This window comes from Capsicum annuum, chromosome 9 (assembly GCF_002878395.1).
Source record: "Capsicum annuum cultivar UCD-10X-F1 chromosome 9, UCD10Xv1.1, whole genome shotgun sequence".
NCBI lineage: Eukaryota > Viridiplantae > Streptophyta > Magnoliopsida > Solanales > Solanaceae > Capsicum > Capsicum annuum.
This window is the reverse complement of record NC_061119.1, coordinates 740,555-763,014: the sequence shown is the minus strand read 5'-3', so window position 1 is coordinate 763,014 and position 22,460 is coordinate 740,555. Positions and strand designations below refer to the sequence as shown.

Genomic DNA, 22,460 nt, shown 5'->3' with positions numbered 1-22,460 from the left:
GATTTAAACCAGAGGCGGAGTTAGCCTATTAAAGGGGGTTCGGACGAACCCCCTTCGACGAAAAATTATATTATTAATACATGGTTAAAATGATTTCTCTTTATATATTCTAAATGTTGAACCCCCTTCGATGGGTTTTTCTTCAGATTTTGAACTCCCTAAGAAAAATCTTGGCTCCGCCTTTGATTTAAACATAAAATTTCGTAATTCTCAACTCACGTCGTTGACTACTAGACCATATAAGGTGCAAGATATTGAGAGTTTCTTTAATAATGACATGGATAATATACAAGATTCCAAATTTGCAGCCATCACTATGTGAGCCAGCCATTGTTGACTTTGGAAAATACCAATAAATATAAATAAAACAAACAATAAATTCAATCAATTCAAGTTGTGAGTTGTGCTATGGACCACTCACTGTCACATCCAGAATTTATATGTCTAGAGCAATAAATAAAATTAGTAATTGCAACTCCAAAATTTAAATGGTGAATAATTAGAAAGTGGACCATATAAATTCAAATATTTATGATGGTTTCATTTCTCCTAATTTTGACATGTAACAAAGATTTGTCCTATTTTTTCTTGCATTGCAGTCAACATATTACGTGTAATTTTTGGGATCAAGCTATATTTAATTCAGTCAACAAAAAATTGATGATTCTATACAATTTGTGAGTTACTTAACAGGACATATATGGTGAACATAATATGAAAGTCTAATAAATTTGTCATGACTTGCATGTCTATCATTCTAAAATTCATATTTTCCTCTTTCTTATTTCATCCCCCGACCCTAACATCGCAGAATCTTCAGTACACCGAGCTGTTTTTGTTTATTTCATCTTAGCAGATGGGCTAGCAATGCACAATTGAATGATGGATAAGGCCTTGTGGATCCATATATAACTTTCAGGCCCAATTTTTTCGACCCAATCCAATTCTTAGTAAGTATTTTTCAATCAATTAGCCCTAAATTTCAAAAGTCGCTCCGTCTTCTTCCGCCAGTCGCCACCGTACTCCGCCGGACTATAAAACTTTTCTCCCAATTTTGTCACGGCGTCGATATCATTCTCTGGCGAATTTTTAATTTGTAACTCTCTTAAACCCTAATTACTACTTCTATTTTTTATTTTTTTGATTTGGTGAAATGTGATTCTTGAGTTGGATTTATGTGCTGCTTAAAGCCTTAGGATTCAATTTCCATTAGCTATTTGTGAACATTTTGTTATTTAATTTGCATTTTTAGCTGCAAAGTTAATGTGTATAATGAGTTTGAAATTGATTGATGTGAAGAGGTATTGCTTGCAAGGATTATAGTACAATGGTTCGGGCTTTTGGTTACCTATGCAACAAAAAGAAACTAAGTGTAGTCGCGAAAGTGGGGTCTGGGTAGGGTAGAGTAGAGTGTATGCAGACGTTATCTCGAGCAACGAACATCAGAGCAGCTAAAAAATGTATTTATAATAAGTTTGAAATTGATTGCGGTGAAGAGGTAATGCTTGCGAGGATTGAAGTACAATGCTTCGGGCCTTCGGCTACCTATGCAACAAAAGGGAACTCAGTGTAGTTGCGAAAGTGGGGTCTGGGGAGGGTAGAGTGTATGCAGACATTACCCCTAGCCTTGAGGAGGTAGAGAGGTTGTTTCAGAAAGACTTTCAGCTTGAATAACGAACATAAGAGCAGCTAGAGACATAGAAAATAATGGGGAAAATATAACATAGCATTCGAAAGAGGAGCAATAGCAATAAAAGTTTGCATTTTTAGCTGCAAACTAAAAATGTGTTTATAATTAGTTTGAAATTGATTGCGGTGAAGAGGGTGTTTGCAAGTGTTAAAGTATAGTGCTTCGGGCCTTTGGCTATCTATGCAACATTAAGAAACTCAGTTTGGAGAAGATAGAGTGTATGCAGGCGTTACCAATACCTCGAGGAGGTCAAGAGGTTGTTTTAGGAAAATCCTTAGTTTGAGTAACGAACATTAGAGCAGCTAAAAGAAAACTGCGTGTGTATAATAAGTTTGAAATTGATTGAGGCAAAGAGGTAGTGCTTGTAAGGATTAAATTACAATGCTTCGGGCTTTCAGCTACATATAAAGTGTAGCTAAAAAGCGGGCTCTGTGGAGGGTATAGTGTATGCGGACCTTATCCCTATGAGGAGGTAGAGAGGCTCGAGTAATGAACATCAGAGCAGCTAAAAGAAAAATACAGGAGTAAAGAGGACAGGGAAAATGATAGGGAAAACATAACTTAGCGATCAAAAAAGGAGCAATAGAAATAACAATGACCAACTAATGTGATAATTGAAGAAATGATGTTTAAAATCAAAGGGAATTATCATGAATTTGGCCCATTCAACTGTTAGCATAAACTTATTTCAAGAAAGAAAGGGGGCACATATGGGGTTCTGGGATCTTCTTACCTTTTAGTTTCTGTTGCCCAAATTCTTGGCCCAGCCAAAAGTCCCATAACCCATTTTTCAAAACTTGCCCATATATTACACTGATACAGACATACAGAACGCTAACTAGGCCTGGGGTTCCAAATCAAAATTTTCATTTGGGAGAGAGATTGAGTTGCCACTGCTGCCCCTCTGCCGCTGCTCGTTCGTCTTCATAGTTCCAAATCTCTATCTCTGATTTTCTTGGTTATATATGTGTGTAAGTTATTCCATATATAAGTAGTTCTTAAATTTTCTATTGTTCTTATTTTAGATCTGAGTCCGGGGAAACTCGTAAGTTGCTTGGACTCGGGTGCCGGTGTCGGACCAGATGTGAATGTAGACTTTGGCTTTGCAATATATGACATACTTTTTAGGTGGTTTGTAATTTAGATTGTTTATGCATATTTCATCGTCTTTATTGTCCTTTTTCTGCTTAGGTCTTATCTGTCTCTTACCAGCCATGGCACAAGAAATGGGTATGTTTACAGTGCATCATACAATTGGAAATGTTTTATGCTGCAAATGTGGTATAAGTATGCAACCAAATGCTGCCAATATGTGTGCCAACTGCTTGAGGTCTGAAATTGACATTACAGAAGGTCTCCAGAAGCATGTTATCATATGTCATTGCCCTGAATGTGACAGCTATTTGCAGCCTCCTAGGACCTGGATTAAAGCCCAATTAGAATCAAAGGAGCTATTGACATTCTGTGTGAAGAGGTTGAAGAATTTGAATAAAGTTCGTTTAGTGCAGGCAGAGTTCATTTGGACTGAACCTCACTCCAAGAGAATCAAAGTCAAGTTGAAGGTTCAGAAAGAAGTTCTTCATGGAGCTATCCTTGAGCAGGCGTATACAGTTGAATATGTTATCCAAGACCAAATGTGTGAATCCTGTACGAGGGTTCAGGCTAATCCTGATCAGTGGGTGGCTGCAGTGCAGCTACGGCAGCATGTTTCTCACAGGCGAACTTTCTTCTATTTGGAACAGCTTATTCTTAAGCATGATGCTGCTGCTCGTGCTATAATGATTAAGCAAATGGATCAAGGAATTGATCTGTTCTTCTCTAATAGAAGTCATGCTGTAAAGTTTGTGGAGTTCATAGGAAAAGTTGTTCCCAGTCGGAGCCGTAATGACAAACAACTGGTGTCTCATGATCCCAAGAGCAACAATTACAACTATAAGTATACTTTTTCAGTTGAAATTTCGCCAGTTTGTCGTGAGGACTTGATTTGTCTTCCGCCAAAAGTTTCAAATAGTTTGGGGAATCTAGGACCACTTGTGATCTGCACCAAGGTGAGTAACCACATTGCTTTACTTGACCCATTTACTCTCAGGAACTGTTTTCTGGATGCGGAACAATACTGGAGGGCGTCTTTTAAGTCCCTACTTTCCAGTAGGCAGCTTGTGGAATATATAGTTCTAGATATTGAGGCTGTTTCTTCTGAGGTCAACATTGGTGGATCTAAGTACGCTTTGGCAGATGCCCAAGTAGCTCGTATATCTGATTTTGGAAAGAATGATACAATTTTCAACGTCCGAACACATCTGGGGCATCTTCTAAATCCTGGGGATTATGCACTTGGGTATGACTTATATGCTGCTAATAGTAATGATAGTGAGCTGGACAAGTATAAAGGCTTTGTTCTCCCAGATGTGATACTGGTTAAGAAGAGCTATGAAGAGAAATGGCAGAAGAAGCGTGGGAAGCCTCGTTCATGGAAGCTGAAATCTCTCAATATGGAGATTGATGACAACGCAGCAAAGGGGAGAGATCATGAAGAGAAGATGAACTCTGAGTATGAACAATTCTTAAGAGATTTAGAGGAGAATCCAGATTTGAGGTTCAACATATCCCTTTACCGTAACAAGGAGTATCAGCCATCAGAAATGGCATCTGTGACTGATGGTGACGATGCTCCTTCTGTCCCGTTGGAGGAATTGTTAGCTGATCTTGATTTAAGTGAGGAGGAAGCTGACAATGATAGCATGAGGGAGTGAGTCGGGTACGTCGGTATACTAAAATCTTAGGTGAACTTCACTGGTGAGAAACCTCCTGCTGCTGCTGCTGCATCTTTAGCCCGTAAGGTTCAGTTAGAATAGCAGACATGAGCTAAGATGAAAGAACTGCAGTCAAAAAATTTTGTTTCCTTTTATGGTGTGGATCTATGGTGTGTATAATGACTGTTCAATTATTTTATCTGTGTTTTTTGATCATCGTGCTTCTCCATTGATGTTTAAAACTTAACCCTTCCCAAACCTCCCTCACATCGAGCACCTGCTGGAGTGTTATGGGTGGTTGGCCATTTTCATTTGTCAGATACAAAGATGAAAGTTTCAAGCCTTGGAAACAAAACCTCTGGCAGAAATGCAAGGTAAGATGATGGACCCTTCCCTGGACACCGCGCATAGCGGTAGCTTTAGTGCACCGGGCTGCCCTTTTTAAAGATGAAAGTGTCAATTTAAGGCAGATAAAGATGGGTATTTAATGCATCACAATAATATACTGAACTACTGGTAAATTTGAACAGTTCCATTTGTGGTAAACATTGTGAACAATTTTGACAGTTTTCAATTATGATTTCTTCCCAGAATAATTGATTCAATTCTAGGAAATCAGTTATTGCATCAAACAACAAGGAAAGCTACATATGCTACAGACAAAATTTCTAACTAATTATGTATCTTCCGCTAATTATGTATTTCGACAAACTTCAAGTCAAAAAAAAGATATATCGGGAGCTAATTATGTATCTTTACAAAAGAAAAAATGCATCTTCGTTGGATACATTATGCATCTCGGCAGACCTAAAATTAAAAAAAAAATATACCGAAGGCTAATTATGTATCTTTACAAAGAAAAAAATGTATTTTCGTTGGATGTATCGGGAGGTAATTAGGTATCTCGACAAAATAAAAATTAGAATTTCAGTAAATATGTAAAATAACGAGATTTTCTGTAATTAAGCTCCAAATTGTCGGGATTTACGTTGTTTTTCGTAAAAATATTACTTTTGTGCAAATCACCCTTAGCAAAAGGGCTATTTATGCACAGTTGAATGATGGATCAGGCCTTGTGGATCCATATATAACTCTCAGGCCCAATTATTTCGACCCAATCCAATTCTTAGTATTTTTCAGTTAAATTAGCCCTAACTTTCAAAATTCGCCCCGTCTTCTTCCGCCAGTCGCCACCGTATTCCGCCGGACGGTAAAACTTTGCTCTGTTTTCTCCCAATTTCTCACGGCGGCGATCTCCTTCTCTGGAGAATATTAATTTGTAACTCTCTTAAATCCTAATTACTACTATTTTCTTTTGATTCGGTGAAATGTTATTTTTGAATTGGAATTGGATCTCTATGCTGCTTGAAAATCCTTAGGATTCAATTTTTATTAGCTATTTATAAATATTTTGTTATTTAATTTTCAGTTTTAGCTGCAAAGTAAAGAATATGTGTTTATAATAAGTTTGAAAGTGATTGAGGTGAAGAGGTAGTGCTTGCAAGGATTAAAGTACAATTGGTAACGTTCAAAAGAGGAGCAAAGCAATAAAATTTTGCTTTTTTAGATGCAAATTAAAAAATATGTGTTTATAGTAAGTTTGAAATTGATGGAGTTGAGGAGGTAGTGCTTGCAAGGATTAAAGTGCTATGGTTTGGGCTTTCAGTTACCTATGCAACAAAAAGAAACTCAGTGTAGACGAACATCAGAGAAGCTACACGTAGAAAATAATAGGGAAAATATAACGTAGCATTCAAAAGAGGAGGAATATCAATAAAAGTTTGCATTTTTAGCTGCAAACTAAAAACATGTGTTTATATTTAGTGAAATGCGCTACACTACCTTGGAGTATTAATAATGAATGACAGATTTAGAGTTGAGGCTGAAATCACAGTCCTGCCACTAGGTTGATCTTTCCATTCAATTTAATGTGCTTAAACCTGGTTGTGGAGTAAGAACAAGAGATTCATTGGTTAGGGGCACATATTGACGAAAGAAAGAAACTTTATGATTGGTTTCTGTGAAATGTTAATCCAAATAGAGGATACATGTGATTCGTATAACGATCCGACTAGTTTGGGGTTGAGGCACAGGTGCTTCTGTTGTTATTAGGATTATGCTGAAAGTGCTAGGTAAAAAAGAGAATGTTCGCTATTTACCTTTGTTATTCAGGTATATCAATTTGTATGCTTGTCAAGGACTGTAATGCTTCCATTAGAAAATAAAAATTAGGAATGGGCATTAAACCTGAAAAACTGTCTAAACCACAAATTTTGGTTTTTCGGTTCCATTTGTTCGTTTTGTTTGGCCGGTTTGTGGTTTAATATTTTTTGAGTTCAGTGTTGGTTTTAATGTTTCAACCAAAAATCAATGTTTTTAATAAATGGGGTTCTGAGATCTTCTCACCTTTTAATTTCTGTAGCCCAAATTCACCTTGCCTAAAAGTCCCATTACCCATTTTTCAAAAGCAGCCCATATATTACACTGATACATACATACAGAACACTAACTAAGCCCAGGGTCCCAAATCAAAATTTTCATTTGGGAGAGAAAGATTGAGTTGCCACTGCTGCCCCTCTGCCGCTGCTTGTTCGTCTTCATAGTTCCAAATATCTATCTCTGATTTTCTTGGTTATATTATATATGTGTGTAAGTTATTCCATGTATAAGTAGTTCTTATGTTTTCAATTGTTCTTATTTTAGAGTATAAAGTTTTGATTCTGAGTCGGAAATTCATAAGTTGCTCGGACTCGCGTGCGGGTGTCTGATACGGGTACAGATATAGAGGTCAGATCCTTCATGGTCTCAATTTAAAGGTTCGGGGATACGGATCTAGGGATGGATACGAGTGCGGGGATTCTGCGAAAAATAATTTAAATATCTGAAAATAGAGTTATAAAACATAAATTATGAGATGATGTGGAAAACTTGAGGAGAAAATATTGTTCAAGAAGAAAATCCAGAAAGGAGATAAAAGGAAAAGCAATAACATAGAAATTTCTATATACAAGGTATTCCATCTTCTTCAATTTCACCTTAGCTTTTGTTTTGATTACAGAATTTCTTAAATTTGTCCGCACTTTCCCAATCGATTTGGTCAAAGTAACCAAAATTGGTCGACCAAATCAGCTGCGGATCTCACACCCACACCCATGTCGTGTCGACACGGGTGCGACTCCGAAAGTGAAGAGTCCGAGTAACTTAATAATATTATTCATTTGCATTTGCTGGATTCTTCAGCTATTGGTAAATGCGGCTGAGATGTAAACAAGGCATCCCCAGGTTTATGTGTCTTAGCTAAATTCAGCTCTCTGAGAATCATTTCCTTGGTTAAAAAGGCAGAGATATTAGCATTTACCACATTAACCGGAATTAATTGTAATCCTCTCTGCAGTCAGTGCGAAAGCAGCAAATGATAGTTCTATGTTTCCTTTGATAGGTGCATCAACAGTTCTCCAGTTTCAAGCAATGAAAGTGTACACTTCTCAGCCTTCTTAAGGATAATTAATTGTTTAAGCTGAATGTCCAACTTCTCAACCTTATAATTTTAACAGTTAAGCGTTCCTAAAAATAAAATTTGAAACATACTTTTGAGTAGAAAAAGACCAATTTAAAGTCCAATTTGACAGGTCCAAATCGACCAAACCGAACTGAAAACTGACCAAAACAAACTAATTTCGGTTCGGCTGTTTGGTGCACCAAATCAAAAACCAGATAACTGAACCAAATTTTGTTAATACCAAACCTAATTGATCGGTGCCCACCCATAGTAAATAGGACATTAAAGGTTAGCTTGAATGAAATTATATGAGATGCATTTTTGTGGACCTCTATAGATGCTAAGAGCAAGAGGAGATTGCCAGTTTAGTTTCAGTCTTGTTCATTCCTTGTTGTTAGTTATTATCTGTATATCTTTCATAGTTCATTTTTGTGTAAATTAAAATGTTACATTTGTCTTTTTATTTTTGAAGATGACAACTGGTCTGTTATCCATCTTGCTTGTTTTTATAATATACTGACGAATATGTTAATCTAAAGTCATTGTATCCCTGATTTTAGTTATATCACCTTAGACTTCATTTCAACTTATAAATTTTAGGAACTTTTACTAACGGACCCTTCATAAACTAAACAAATGAAAGTTTTAGTTTCCGAGCAATAAATGTTTGTGTAATATTGATAGATTGGGTGCATTATGGGTTGTCTTTTACCAAGATGATCGGACTAATTTTTGTTCTTTCTATTAGATCAGCTGAATGTGTATTTTTCTTTTCAAGGTAGGAGAGTAAAACACAAGCTTTACCAAGTGGTTGAACTCCAAATTATCCGAGGTCTTCTGCATTAGCACAACACGTATGAGATTCTGATTAAGATATCTTAAGCATGAAGCTTATTGCATGGTTAAGGCCCGTCCAAACCTGTACAGCTCTTAGTGAAATTATAGGGCCTCTGCAATCTCGTTCATTTCAACCTGATTTTGTTCCCAGAGATCCCAATGCCAAGCCCATAAGATACAAATATCCTGATGTCTATGATCCATATGGTCCTAGGCCCCCACCATCGGACAAGATAGTTCAGCTTGCTGAACGTATTGCTGCTTTACCCTCAGAAGAGCGTAGACAAATCGGTCCGTTACTCAGAGAGATACTAAGGCACCCTACTTTGAAACAAATTTCAGTAGAAGGCATGGAGGGTGCAATGGGAGGAGCAGCTGGTGGACCGGCAAAAGCTGAGGAGAAGAAAGCAGAGAAAACAGCATTTGACGTCAAGTTGGAGAAATTTGATGCAGCTGCAAAAATCAAGGTGATCAAAGAGGTTCGGTCCTTCACGAGTCTAGGTCTGAAGGAAGCAAAGGACCTGGTCGAAAAGGTTCCTGCTATACTTAAGCAAGGAGTAACCAAAGAGGAGGCGAATGAAATAATAGAAAAGATCAAAGCTGCTGGAGGAGTCGCGGTTATGGAGTAATAGCCTCTGCTGGATTTAGCATAATTTCTGTTTATCAGTTTTTTGTTTCTTGGAGCCTTGGAGTAACCGGTAAAGTTGCTGCCATATGACCAGGAGGTCACCGGTTCTAGCCTTGGAAATAGCCTCTGACAGAAATGCAAGGTAAGGCTGTGTATAAGGTAAGGCTGCGTACAATACACCCTTGTGGTGGGGCCCTTCTCCGGACCCTGCGCGTAGCGAGAGTTTTAGTGTACCGGGCTGCTCTTTTTTTTTTTTAGGGGATTTCGGACAATTACATTTTTGTCTAATAGTTGGTTCTGTGGAATTATGTGGCTTTTTAGAGCTTTAAACACATTACACCATATGGCATGGTGACCATAAAATTTTGTTTCTGATCTTGCTGCTAGACTGTTGAGAATTCCAATAAGTTAACTCTTTTATGTATGAGAAAGAATATACACTTTGTTGAACCAACGGTAAAAATTTACACGCACCCGGTGAATATAAGTGACTCAAATCCCCGGTGAATATTTGTCCTAAATCCCCTATCGTGATTGTATCCATTAAGATGGTATGTGTCGATACAAACATTAAAGTGAATGAATATAAGTGACTCAAACTGGTAAACTTGATACAATAGAGCAAATGAATACAAGTGAAATTAGACCAGATGAATACAAATTGATAACAATTGATACAAGTGTTTGTCGAAGTTGTAGTTAGATTGTATATGTATGAATACGGGTGAAATTGGAGCGAATGAATATAAGTGATACAAGTTGATGATGATTGATACAAGTGAGTTTTTCATAAAGTCGTATCGCTGATCATAGCAAACAAATACAACCTATTAACAAACTGATACAGCGAACCGATACATCGTATCAACAAATTAATACAACCTATTAGAGTACTGATACAACGACTAAACCAAAACAATAGTTACAAATGGTAAATAAACAAACTATAGCTACTAATGATAACTACACTCTAAGCTATGGCTATTCATGAAAGTTTCCCAAATTAAAAATCAACACAAAATAGAACCAAAAATGAAAATGACCCATATCAATTGGGCTTAACAAAAGCCCATTATCAACAAATCTAAAATAGTCAGACAACCATAAATTAATCTCAACCGTCCAATCTAATCCCCTTACAAAAACCAACGGTCCAGATCAATCCCCATACCGCGCCTCTCTCAAATTTCAAATTCTTCTTCTTCTTCTTCCCGCTTTCATTTACAGATCTTCCATTTCCACTCACTCAAAACACCAAAAAAACAAACACTTACACCGAAAACACACAGTAACTCTCACAAATTATACACTTTCTCTTTCGGTTTTTGCTTCAGCATTTTTCTCTCACACAAACACCAAAAACACACAGTAACACCAAAAACATACAGTGGCTCAATCAAGTACACCGAAAAGAAGCATAGGTTCACCGTGTGTTCAGCGATTGAAGATGTCGAATAAGGAAAAAGGCGTAAATGTTCAGGTTTTGCTTCGTTGCAGGTAAGTTTTTTTTTTTTCTTTTTGGGGGGGGGGGGGGGGGGGTTTTGGGATTAGGGTTTTGTTATTTGGGTATCTGGGAATTGGGTTTTGATTTTCTTGAATTTTGGTGTTGATTTTGCAGACCGTTTAGTAACGATGAGTTACGGAGTAATGCTCCACAAGTGGTGACGTGTAATGAGTTACAGAGAGAAGTTGCTGTTTCACAGAACATTGCTGGAAAACATATCGATAGGATTTTCACTTTCGATAAGGTAATGCTTCGAATTGTTTTGATGTTTTTGTTGAGTTGGTTATGTACATTGACTAGAAGATAAACCTCAAGATAGGAGCTTTGTGTGGTTGCTGATGTGATTAAGCATTTTAGTGTATTTGGGAGCTAATATCTTGCTCAAGAGAAAATAAACAAAGATTAGTTTTTGCTTGATTAAGGCATTTCGATTACTCTAATGTTTTGTTGCTTGGTTTGAATTGGAACTGGTTCTTTTTAGAGTTTGAACATAAACGTTGCTGACGTTATTAAATTTTTTTCATATTTTGGAGCACAAATCTTCACTCCCATGTTTTTTTTTTTTTTTTTTTCAAACTGCTTTGTAATGTTTTTACTTAAGCTAAGGGCATATAGGAAACAATTTCTCTACCTTGTAGGGGTAACGTTTGTGTACACACTACTCTTCCCAGACGGCAGACCCACTTGTGGAATTACACTGGGTATTTTGTTGTTGTATCTGCTACAGAAAAGGAAAGAAAGGTTTTTGCTTCGCTAAAGCATTTCAGATTAAAAAAAGAGAGGATAATTTGATTTTTCAGAGTTGGCTATAGAAACTAATTTGATATTATTATGCAATGTCATGTCATTCATAGTGCTAAAATGTGTAAATGTGATACTTTCATGTAGTTTAGAAAGTGTTACTTATAATATCGTTATGCTTGTTCTGTTGATAAAGTACAGGTTTTTGGCCCCTCAGCACAACAAAGGGACCTCTATGATCAAGCAATTATCCCCATTGTCAATGAGGTTTTAGAAGGATTTAACTGTACAATTTTTGCTTATGGTCAAACTGGTACGGGGAAGACTTACACTATGGAAGGTGAATGCAAGAGGTCCAAGGTATTGCAGGCTTTGAGCTTATGTTTACTTTAAAATCTTGCTTAGGCACTTATCTTATTATTTATTGTATGACATCGCAGAGTGGGCCTAATGGAGAGCTGCCACAAGATGCAGGTGTCATACCCAGAGCAGTGAAGCAAATTTTTGATACATTGGAGGGTCAAAATGCTGAATACAGTGTGAAAGTTACGTTCTTAGAGTTGTATAACGAAGAAATCACTGATTTGTTAGCCCCTGAGGATTTGTCTAAAGTTGCTTTAGAAGACAGACAGAAGAAACAATTGCCACTCATGGAGGATGGGAAAGGTGGAGTTCTAGTTAGAGGGCTTGAAGAAGAAATTGTGACAAGTGCTAATGAGATATTCACCTTACTTGAAAGGGGATCATCAAAACGCCGGACTGCTGAAACCTTGCTCAATAAGCAATCAAGGTACACTTATTTTACTTGTCTTGATAATCATTCTATTATCCATTTGCGTACAAGATGAGAGTAATAATGGTTTTGTTTCAGTCGGTCACACTCTCTTTTTTCCATAACAATACACATCAAGGAAGCCACCCCTGAAGGCGAAGAACTAATAAAATGTGGCAAGTTGAATTTAGTTGATTTGGCTGGTTCAGAGAATATTTCTCGCTCTGGGGCTAGGGAGGTAACATATTTACTGGTCCATTTATTAACTCGTTTCATTTCTCATCTAATCAAACATAAACAATTGTTTTAATTTTTTCTTTCTGTAAGGCAGCTTGCTCTTAGTTTTTTCCTCTTTTTCTTTCCTTACTTAGAGATACTTATTTTTCTCATACCTTGTGCAATATCTTTCTGGTTTATTACTTTCAGTATAATACGAAACCGTTCTGTTCTGTTAAATACTTTAAAATTTTAATTATCAGGGTCGTGCAAGGGAAGCTGGAGAAATAAACAAAAGTTTACTCACACTTGGACGGGTGATTAATGCCCTTGTTGAGCATCTTGGGCATATCCCTTATAGGTATTTAAGGTTTTTGGTTGTTCTTTATCCAGTCTTGGATCTGTAGACTTATTATGCATCTTTTATGATGCTAATTCTAGGGACAGCAAACTTACACGTTTGCTGCGTGATTCATTGGGAGGAAGAACCAAAACATGTATCATTGCCACAGTGTCACCTGCTGTGCACTGTCTTGAGGAGACTTTGAGCACACTAGACTATGCCCACAGAGCCAAACACATAAGGAATAAGCCTGAGGTAAATTCTTGAAAAAGCAAAATGGTATCCTTGGCAGAATCACCTTATGCTGACCTCACTCTTTCGTTATCGAAAATCTTTGTCTGATGTTCACTTCTCTTGTATTCACGTACAACAGCTTTTCATCTTCTGTCTGTATGCATGTTTTTGATGTGCTTTAACCCAATGGATATCTTTCCAAAGATGTTAATCATGTCATAGTAATCTATGGTCTTTTTAGTGTTTTATACTGGTACATGTGAGCAACCCTCATTCGCCTGTTTTACTATTGTGTGGAGCAAGTACTGAAGCAAATATAAGTTTCACATTCCCATACATCAGCGGTGGGTTACATTATACTCCTTTTAGAGTGGAGATGCACTGAGTTTGGTAAATCAAGTTATTTAGTATGCCACTCTACCTCAAAGGAATTTGATGAGTAATACTAGATGGACTGAATAACAAAATGTTCCAGGTTTACTGCTATAACTGTAAGGAGATTATTGTTAAGGTTGTTTGTCAGGAAATCTTTATACCAGTCAGAAAGAGTTCAGAGCCATCGGGAGGATGAATGACTTAGCTGACATTTTTAAAAGCAAATTTGTTACTGGTAGTGAATCTAGTCATTTTGGTTTCTTAGTTGAATTCTATTGGCGTGGACTTAATTTATTGACATTTGTGCATTACTTTGATGCAACATGGAATAGACTCTGATTCCCAGATAACTACATAAGATTACAAAATTTGAACTGTAACAATTGTTTTAGTTCTGCCGTTCTCAATATCTCATTCCTTTTGATGTTTATCTGTAGGTGAATCAAAAAATGATGAAATCAACCCTCATCAAGGATTTGTATGGCGAAATTGAGCGGCTTAAAGGAGGTCAGTGCTTAAACTTAATCTATGGGATATTTTAAAGGCTTCTTTCCACAAGTTCAGAGTAACATTTTACTGATTACCCTTTGTTCCAACGGCTTCTTCCAGAGGTGTATGCTGCTCGTGAGAAGAATGGTGTTTATATACCAAAAGAACGATATTATCAGGAAGAGAGTGAGAGAAAGGTAGGCACTCTTGTTTTTTTGCTTTTCTCTGTTCAAGGAATGAGTAGAAAAAATATCTGTCTATGATCTCTATCGCCAAATCTTATCTTGATGAGATTGGAAGCTCATCTGCTTATACAGATCTGTTCCCTTTGTTTTATATGTTCATCCTGACTCTATTAGGATTTATTCAGTTTGTTTACTGTAAGAGTTTTCTGATATAGAATATTTAACCTTTTTTTTACTTTAGGCAATGGCTGATCAAATTGAACAAATGGGAGTTAGCATAGAAAACCTGCAGAAGGTCTGTACTTGACTGAAACCCTCTTAGTTGAATAATTCTCGTATATTCTACCTCTTATGTGAATAATATTTTGTGTTTTGTTTTGTGATAATCAGCAACTCGAGGAGTTACAAAGTAGACATGATAGTCAGGTTCAGCAGTGCTCAGATTTGACTAGTAAACTTGATGCAACACAGGTGAATTGCTAACCTTTTATTCCTTTGTCGTGTTTCGCTACCTGTTTGAAAGTTCTTATACTAGAGGGTTCTTGTAGAAACAATTGAACCAAACAAGCAAAGTACTATCCTACTCTGAAGAACAGTTGAGACAATGTCAATATACTCTCAAGGAGCGGGATTTTATCATCTCTGAACAAAAGAAAGCTGGTATAGTTATCTGAACTTTCATTTTGAAGTGTGCTTTCCCATTCAGTATTAACTTTGAAATCTGATATTTTCAGAAAATGCCTTGGCTCACCAAGCATGCGTTTTACGGGCTGACTTGGAGAAATCAATTCAAGAGAATGCTTCCTTATTTCAAAAAATTGGTAAGAAATTTAATCGCTTCTGCTTCATGATTTGGCGGGATTACTCACTTCATCCTATCTGTTTTACTTTTTCCAGCTAGAGAGGATAAACTGAATACTGATAATCGGTCAGTGGTCGACACCTTTCAATCCGAGCTTGCAAAGCAACTTGGTTCTCTTTCCAGCACAGTGGCAATGTCAGTGTCTCGGCAAAATGAACACCTCCAGCGCGTCGAGAAAATCTGTCGTGATTTTCTTGAATCACATGACAAGGTGATTACTGAATACCAGTGGATCTTCTCCTATTTCATCTTCTGCCTCCTCCCTTCTGTTTGTTTGGCTTGTTCTGCTAGTGATTTCTGTGCTTTTCTTTGCCTCCCCTCCACTGGATACGAGTGGATCTTCTCCTATTTCATCTTCTGCCTCCCCCCTTCTATTTGTTTGGCTTGTTCGGCTGGTGATTTCTGTGATTTTCTTTGGTTCTCTCCAGTTGTTTTAAACCTCCAATGTCATAACTTTTGTTGTAGGCTGCCTTAGACTTGACAAGGAAAATCAATTCTTCGAAGGCCTTGTACAAATCTCACTTTGAGGCTATGCAAAATGTAGTGAGGCTGCATAAAGCTACTTCTAATGCTGCTCTGGAGGAAATCTCGACTTTGGCTTCTTCTAACTCTATTTCTACTAAAGAAGTACGACATGGCAGTTTTGCTTTCAGCTCTGATGCATTTAGATTTCTGTTGGTATACAATAATAGATGTGATTGTGGTTTGAATACCCTAACTTTATTCCTCTCCTTGTTGCAGTTTTTAGATGCAGAGTCTGCTGAAGCAAATTTGATATTTGATGAACTTCAGAGCACTTTGTCAACGCACCAAGGAGAAATGGCAAAATTTGCTAGAGAGCTTCGCCAGGTTTCAATATGAACTCTTTTGTAAATTTTGACTGATAATCAACACTTATTAGATCAAGAGCTTTGGTTGTTGAAGTTTTTTTGAGGATATAGTTCTGCATTATTCATCATTGATTTTTTTCCCAATCGTGTAGAGATTTAATGACAGTACAGAACATTTGACAAATATCTCCGAGATCATTCAAGGATTTTTTGATAAGCTCTTAGACGAATCAAAAAGTCTTGAAAGGCATTCAACAACAGCTGATGAGATTCAAACGAAGTCTATTGCTGAATTTGAGAAGGCATATGAGGTATGCCTCAGAAACCTGATATAACAATGTTGTTGTTCCTCTAATTCTGATCCCTGTGTTTGTCTTCTTCAGGACCAATCAAGATCAGATGCAGAGAAGCTTATTGCTGAGATGACTTCCTTGATCTCCAATCACATGCGCCGCCAAAAAGAACTGGTATGTTTTCTACTCGTGTGATCTACATATGATCTTTCTTCTGTTCCCTTTCTCAAAGTTTACCTAAACAGGTTGGTGCAAGGCTTGTTGATCTTAGAGAAACTGTTTCTGCAAATAAGACATTCTTGGATGGGCATGTATCCTCTATGGAAGGCATTACAACAGATGCAAAAAGAAAATGGCAGGACTTCTATACACAAGCAGAAGGTGGGACCAAAGAAAATGCTGATTTCTCTGCTGCTAAACATTGCCGAATGGAGTTACTCATGCAGAAGTGGTAAGTATCTGAATTTGCACCTTATATTTGTGCTTTTTAAAAAAATTGTGGTAACTTTCAGTTGTTATTTGGTTAACTGAACCCTGTTCTAAATTTGTTCTCCTTTTTCGATGAATAGTTGTTTCTTCTTTACTCTATTTCATTTTAAATATTTTTGCTTTTACTTTTTCGGTAAGCAATTGTGTGTGGCTTTTCTATGCAGTGTAAACACAACTGAAACAGCTCTGAAACGGTGGCAAAGTACACATGAATCAGTTAAAGACATGGGCAATCAACATGTTTCGACAATGCATTCAGTTGTCAGGTACATTTTTAATTTTACTTGGTATTTTATTCCATGTCTGAAGAGCAGATAAGTAACATACTGGTAACTTTTAGTGAATGAAAGATGTATATTACCCAAGTGTTATCAAAAGTGAAAATTGCAAGAAAGATCTAAGGTCTGTTGGGGCTTAAAGTGCAAATAAAAGTGTGGGCTTCAATTAAAAGGGCGCAAAGGGAGAAAAATACAAATATTCATGTTTAGTCCAAGAGTAATAATTATAAGCATGATTGACAAATATATGAACAAAGAAATTGAAAAACAATTACGATAAAGTGGACTATCAATTGTTTAGTGTCGCTTCTTCAGAAGGAGACTCATTGGCGAAGAAAAGTATGCCTTAGAAACTTGATGACACAGTGAAGCGTTCATAAAGCGAGGCGAAGCGCTCAACGCGCTTTGAGCTTCGCTTCAGGGCTTAAGCGCGCCTTTGATAACACTGTATTACCCCTTGTTTTGTAAATGGATAAGAGCTCATACTCCTTAAAAGTAAATTGTCTAAAGTCATGCTAAACATTTTATTTCATTTAGTTATGACAAGAAAAAGAAAATGAATATTGGAGATGTATTATAAATTAAAGGTTCTTAATCTCTGCACTTGAAATGTTCAATTTGATTCGAGAAGTCCACCAGGATATCATTTCAAGATGGAGAAGCCCCCCATCCTCCACCCTGCCAGCCTTGCAAACAGATAAATAGAAATAAACAACAGATGTAATATTGCGATCACCATCTGATTAAATCGTTGATGGGAAGGCTTCCAAGTGTTTATTCAATTTTCAGTTCCCTTTTGTGCCTATTAACACTGTTGGTTGAAGAAACTATTTTGGATAATGTGATGTCTTTTCATGTTTTGTTCATTTGTGCCCGTTCATTAAATATCTGCTTCCTTTGTTCCAGTCCCAGTGGTAAGGGTATGCATTATAATTTGTCAATGATGCCATATTGAATTTTTTGAAAATATTTCCAAGTGTTCAAATCAACTTCTATCACTCTTCTTTCCTACTTACCGAGATAACTTTATTGTAGCTGGCAATTGAGAGTATTTTATGGATGTTGGGTATTATTTCGTACTGGTGGAAGAGAACCATCAAGTAGTGGAAATTCTTTGGGAGAATCTAAGATAATTTCCTATATCTCTAACTACTCGGGGAATTTGTGAGCGGTTAAACTTGCTCTGTCAACAATAGTGGATCACGGAAGGTTTATTAAAACAACAGGACAAGAGCATGAAGAAATAAAATAGATAATGTATTTGAAGAACCAATAGGAGCTTATTACTTTCTCTTTGTAGAGAAACTTAAGCACTCTATCAAACATCATTATGACATCTCGCTGTGTTTTACTCTTTTTCCTGTTACAGGAACATATGCGATAGCAACGATCAACATGTAAATGAATTTGATTCCACAAAGGAAGCTGCTGAAGAAGATGTGAAAAGGAATAGTGAAGATATCATTAAATCTATTGACGGTAAGGTTTTAAAATTTGTCTAGTATGTTCTGATTTTGGGGTCTGTAGCTTTTGAGGATTCTTTAACAGAATAAACGGTAGACTTACAGTTCAATACTAAAGAAAATCATCTAAAGATAGGCAATAAGTTAGACATTTTGGAAGTAAAATGCGCTCGTACTTAATAACATGGTAAAATGAGGTAGTAAGTACACTTTTATAGCATATTATCTAGTTTCGCCTGTCATGATTAGTTTCATATTTTGGTGGGGGTGCTGCTGCCAATATGTAGCTGTTATTGAAGTAGTAATTTTTACCGAAAAAATAACTTATAATGGTGGTTTTTACGGTTGGTGTGCTGGTTCATTCTTATCCAGGTTTATCAGGCGAAGAAAGAGCATCTATATCTGGCATTTTGGGTACCGCCAGTGCACACTCGGAGACCCTTGAAGAACTTAAGAAAAATCACTGCACACAGTCTACCTCCATTGAACAGAAGGCCCTTGAAACATTTCAACAGAAGTTCATGGTACGCAAATCAAGAATCTTGGACAAATTTAACTTCTCAGGATTTCACTTTGTTACTGCCTATTTTGCTGTTGGTAGAAGATAGACAATGCTGCCATATTCCATTTGCTGCATAACTAGTGCAGTTCTGTTGGCCATATAAGAAAAATTAATCCGCCATGACTAACACACTTTGGTTGACATATAGATAATAGCAACAACAAGCTACGTGAGAATTCATGTATTACTTTATGCAAGATAGAAATGGGAATAAGAACACATGTATTAGCAATATGAAGATAAAGAATTCAAAGAGAAAAATGCCCTTAAAAGTGATAATCCATACATGCCATTCCTTGCATTATTGTTAACTGCACAATGGATTAGTTGCTACATTATTATTCACTTTATAAGAATCCATTCATCATTAGCTCTGTTAGAATATGAGCAGGAATAGAAATAACATACAGATTCCTACTTGAAAAAGGATTGTAATGTATTTCTCACATAGTCTTAGAGCTTCCACGATATTAGTAAAGAATCAAAGAGTTTCCATTGCCGGCGGACGGCTATAATCCATATATGTCGCCCGCCTGGCCAATGATTATGTTAGCAAAAGTTGGGTCACCATGTATCTTTCTGGTAACTATTTTCTCATATTAGATTTACGTAGCATCGCTCATCTATTTGGTGACTACTTTCTCATATTAAATTTACGTAGCACTGTTCATCTCTTCGGGTTACTTCTCATATTTAATTTGCGTAGTTTTTGTTTCTGACTACTTTTTCATATTTGAGTTGTATAGCACAATATGTTTTTCGGTGACTCCTTAGATCTGATTGCATAGTTTTGTGTGTCTTTCTGGTGACTCCTCAGATCTGATTTGCGTAGGGTCATGCCATCATTTTAACCCTACCCATATAATGTCTCTTTTTCAGTAGGTCGTGCTGTCATTTCAACCTTACCCATATATTTTCTCTTTTTCAATAGGATCGTATCGTTATTCCGATCCTACCCATATAATTTTTATTTTCCAGTAGGGTCGTGTCGTCATTCTGACCCTACCAATATAATTTCTATTTCTCAGTAGGGTCGTGCCATCATTCTGATCCAACCTATATAATTCTCTTTCTTAGTGAAGTCGTGTCACCATTCGACCCTACACATAATTTTTTCTCAAATTGTGACCATTTTTCAACCATCAAATCTAATAAACCGGCGCGTGAGCATGTTCCGACTCATATCTTGATCCCGAGATGACCCATATATATTTTATATCAATTTTCTGCAATTTTCCAACGACAGATCGACTTCCCGCCGATATTTACTACTTTTCGGATCACTTTTCCGTTTTGTTCCTTTTCAATTGAGGTCTCCCAGACGTTCGTCCAGAGCAGTCCTTATCAGTTTTTGTGCAGATATCTTCACCAAGTCCCTCACCGACCCTCATATTAATTACATCCATAACAACCTTGGTACATATGTCTTCTATGCACCAGCTCGAGAGGGAGTGTTGGAATATGAGTATGAATAGGAATAACATATAGATTCCTACTTGAAAAAGGACCGTAATGTAGTGCCTCGTGTAGTTACAGCAATTCAATAATATTCTTCTCCTGTATTTCTCTCACAAGCTCTTGGCATTTTGTAGTTAAAGAAAAGACAGTATGCTCTTGCTGTACTCTTAACAATATTTCTGATTGATACTCAGGATTATGAGGCAACTGGGACAACACCAATTAGGTGTGAGCAAGATGTACCCAGCAAGGGAACAATTGATTCATTGAGAGCCATGCCAATGGAGACTCTACTTGAAGAATTTAGAGAGAACAATTCATTTGAGTCATTCCAATTAAAGGAACTAAAGCCATCACTTATACCAAGGTCCCCTCTATCACTCATCAACAATTAGAAAAATAAATCCCACCTTGGGATTTAGAAAAAAAAAATGGCTGTAAATGAGCACCCCTTGGTGCATTTCTTTAGTGAAAGATGATACTTTTATGTATTGTAAAAGTGCTGTTCCTTGAAGAGTTGATGGTTCATCTTGCAACACTTACATAGCAACAATCAATGGTGAATAATAGATAAAATTTTAGTGCAAAATTGTTTTTTAAAAAAATTTTCATTCTTCAACTTCAATAGCGTGTAAATATACTGTCATACATGCTGAAAGATGAGTGATTAAATTCATGAGCCTTAAATGCCAAAATAAAGGCCAAACACATCGATGTAACTCTAAATTTGACATGAACTTTTATGTTGGCATTTGAAATAGACAATGTTCATTTTTAAAAACCTAAACCAGCTATTAACTGTGTCATTGTGATGCTTTTTTTTTTTACAATCATTGTTAATGTGACATGCGACCAATTAAAAAAAGACACGTGACATTCTTGGTCCTTACGGGTAGACTCATGAAATTTGAGGTAAACAGTTTTAGTCGTACATATTCTGAACTAATTAATAGTCACGAAAGGCCTCTAAAAACTTATATTTTTATTTCAATGCCTCAAAAATCCTATATACGCCCCTTAAAAACATTCGATTTCATTTACGAGGTCCTTACAGATGGACCCACAAAATTTTAAGGAAAAAGGATATGGACTCACCATATTTTTAAAAAATGGCCACAATTTTAAAAAGGTAGATAGGCTATTTTTAATTCCTCTTTTTAGTCATTTGATCCAATTGAGTCTCTATACTCAATTGACACATTTTTTAAAAAAGAGAAAGGAAATTTTATGCAAGCACATGCAGTTCCTATACCCAATTGACTCTTTTATACTATATTAATACACTTTTATACTATATTAATACACTTACAGTGTCCATATACTCAATTGATACTCTCTTATACTAGATTGATACATTTTTAGAATGCATTTAGAAACTATATATAGTCCTATAAACTATGTATCTAAATAATAATTGTAGTTAAAAATTATATAGAATGTGTACAAAAATGCTATAATTATTTATAGAATATGTATATATATAGAAATTGTATCATTATTATAAATATATATATCTTTAACAATTGTATTATATTAAAAGTATATGGTATTGTATTTTATTGTATAAATAAGTAAAACTAAACAAAACAATTAGTATGTTGTTTTAATAATGTTGGTAAATGCAGAATAATCTGAAAAAAAAAAAAAAGAGCATTTACTTAATTGTTTAAAAAGAATAAAAATGAGTAGAATCTTTAAAAAAGAAAAGGAGCCAAAAAAACAACAACAACATTAATACAAATACTCACATGAAAACAAAAGAAAAGTGAAATTCTCCCTTGATAAAAAAAAAAAAAAACATAATTTAACATGGAATCCTTAAAAAATAAATACACAGACAGCATATATTATGAAGTACCAAAACAATGGCCATTCGATTGGAATTAGTTTCCCGAGTGACTGTTTATGGGAGTTTAAAATTTAGATGCTAATTTTATAAAATTATTTTAATTTTAGATA

General features: G+C 36.2%; 3 protein-coding genes across 5 annotated transcripts; all 3 read left to right on the top strand.

The window, feature by feature from the left end:
* The first annotated feature begins 671 nt into the window (after positions 1–671).
* On the top strand, positions 672–4,659 carry LOC107843259 (60S ribosomal export protein NMD3). 2 transcript variants are annotated; one of them, XM_016687524.2, is made up of 2 exons: positions 672–950; positions 2,882–4,659. In XM_016687524.2, exon 2 carries the CDS (start codon positions 2,905–2,907, stop codon positions 4,441–4,443), a length of 1,539 nt encoding a protein of 512 aa, XP_016543010.2. In that variant the 5' UTR covers positions 672–950; positions 2,882–2,904; the 3' UTR covers positions 4,444–4,659. The 2 variants fall into 2 exon arrangements, with proteins under 2 accessions (XP_016543010.2, XP_016543009.2); XM_016687523.2 differs by having other exon boundaries at positions 706–1,096.
* Positions 4,660–5,564: 905 nt separating this feature from the next.
* LOC107843260 (50S ribosomal protein L7/L12) lies at positions 5,565–9,793 on the top strand. 2 transcript variants are annotated; one of them, XM_016687526.2, is made up of 2 exons: positions 5,565–5,722; positions 8,725–9,793. In XM_016687526.2, exon 2 carries the CDS (start codon positions 8,827–8,829, stop codon positions 9,406–9,408), a length of 582 nt encoding a protein of 193 aa, XP_016543012.1. In that variant the 5' UTR covers positions 5,565–5,722; positions 8,725–8,826; the 3' UTR covers positions 9,409–9,793. The 2 variants fall into 2 exon arrangements, with proteins under 2 accessions (XP_016543012.1, XP_016543011.1); XM_016687525.2 differs by having other exon boundaries at positions 8,721–9,793.
* Positions 9,794–10,471: 678 nt separating this feature from the next.
* Positions 10,472–21,090, top strand: LOC107843261 (kinesin-like protein KIN-5C). The gene is made up of 23 exons (XM_016687528.2): positions 10,472–10,904; positions 11,026–11,155; positions 11,854–12,012; positions 12,093–12,442; positions 12,524–12,662; positions 12,904–13,001; positions 13,082–13,238; positions 14,030–14,099; positions 14,202–14,278; positions 14,508–14,561; positions 14,657–14,737; positions 14,815–14,926; positions 15,001–15,087; positions 15,164–15,339; positions 15,594–15,755; positions 15,870–15,977; positions 16,111–16,269; positions 16,342–16,425; positions 16,497–16,702; positions 16,905–17,006; positions 18,388–18,497; positions 18,854–19,005; positions 20,696–21,090. Exons 1-23 carry the CDS (start codon positions 10,855–10,857, stop codon positions 20,894–20,896), a joined length of 3,024 nt encoding a protein of 1,007 aa, XP_016543014.1. The 5' UTR covers positions 10,472–10,854; the 3' UTR covers positions 20,897–21,090.
* Positions 21,091–22,460: the final 1,370 nt, after the last annotated feature.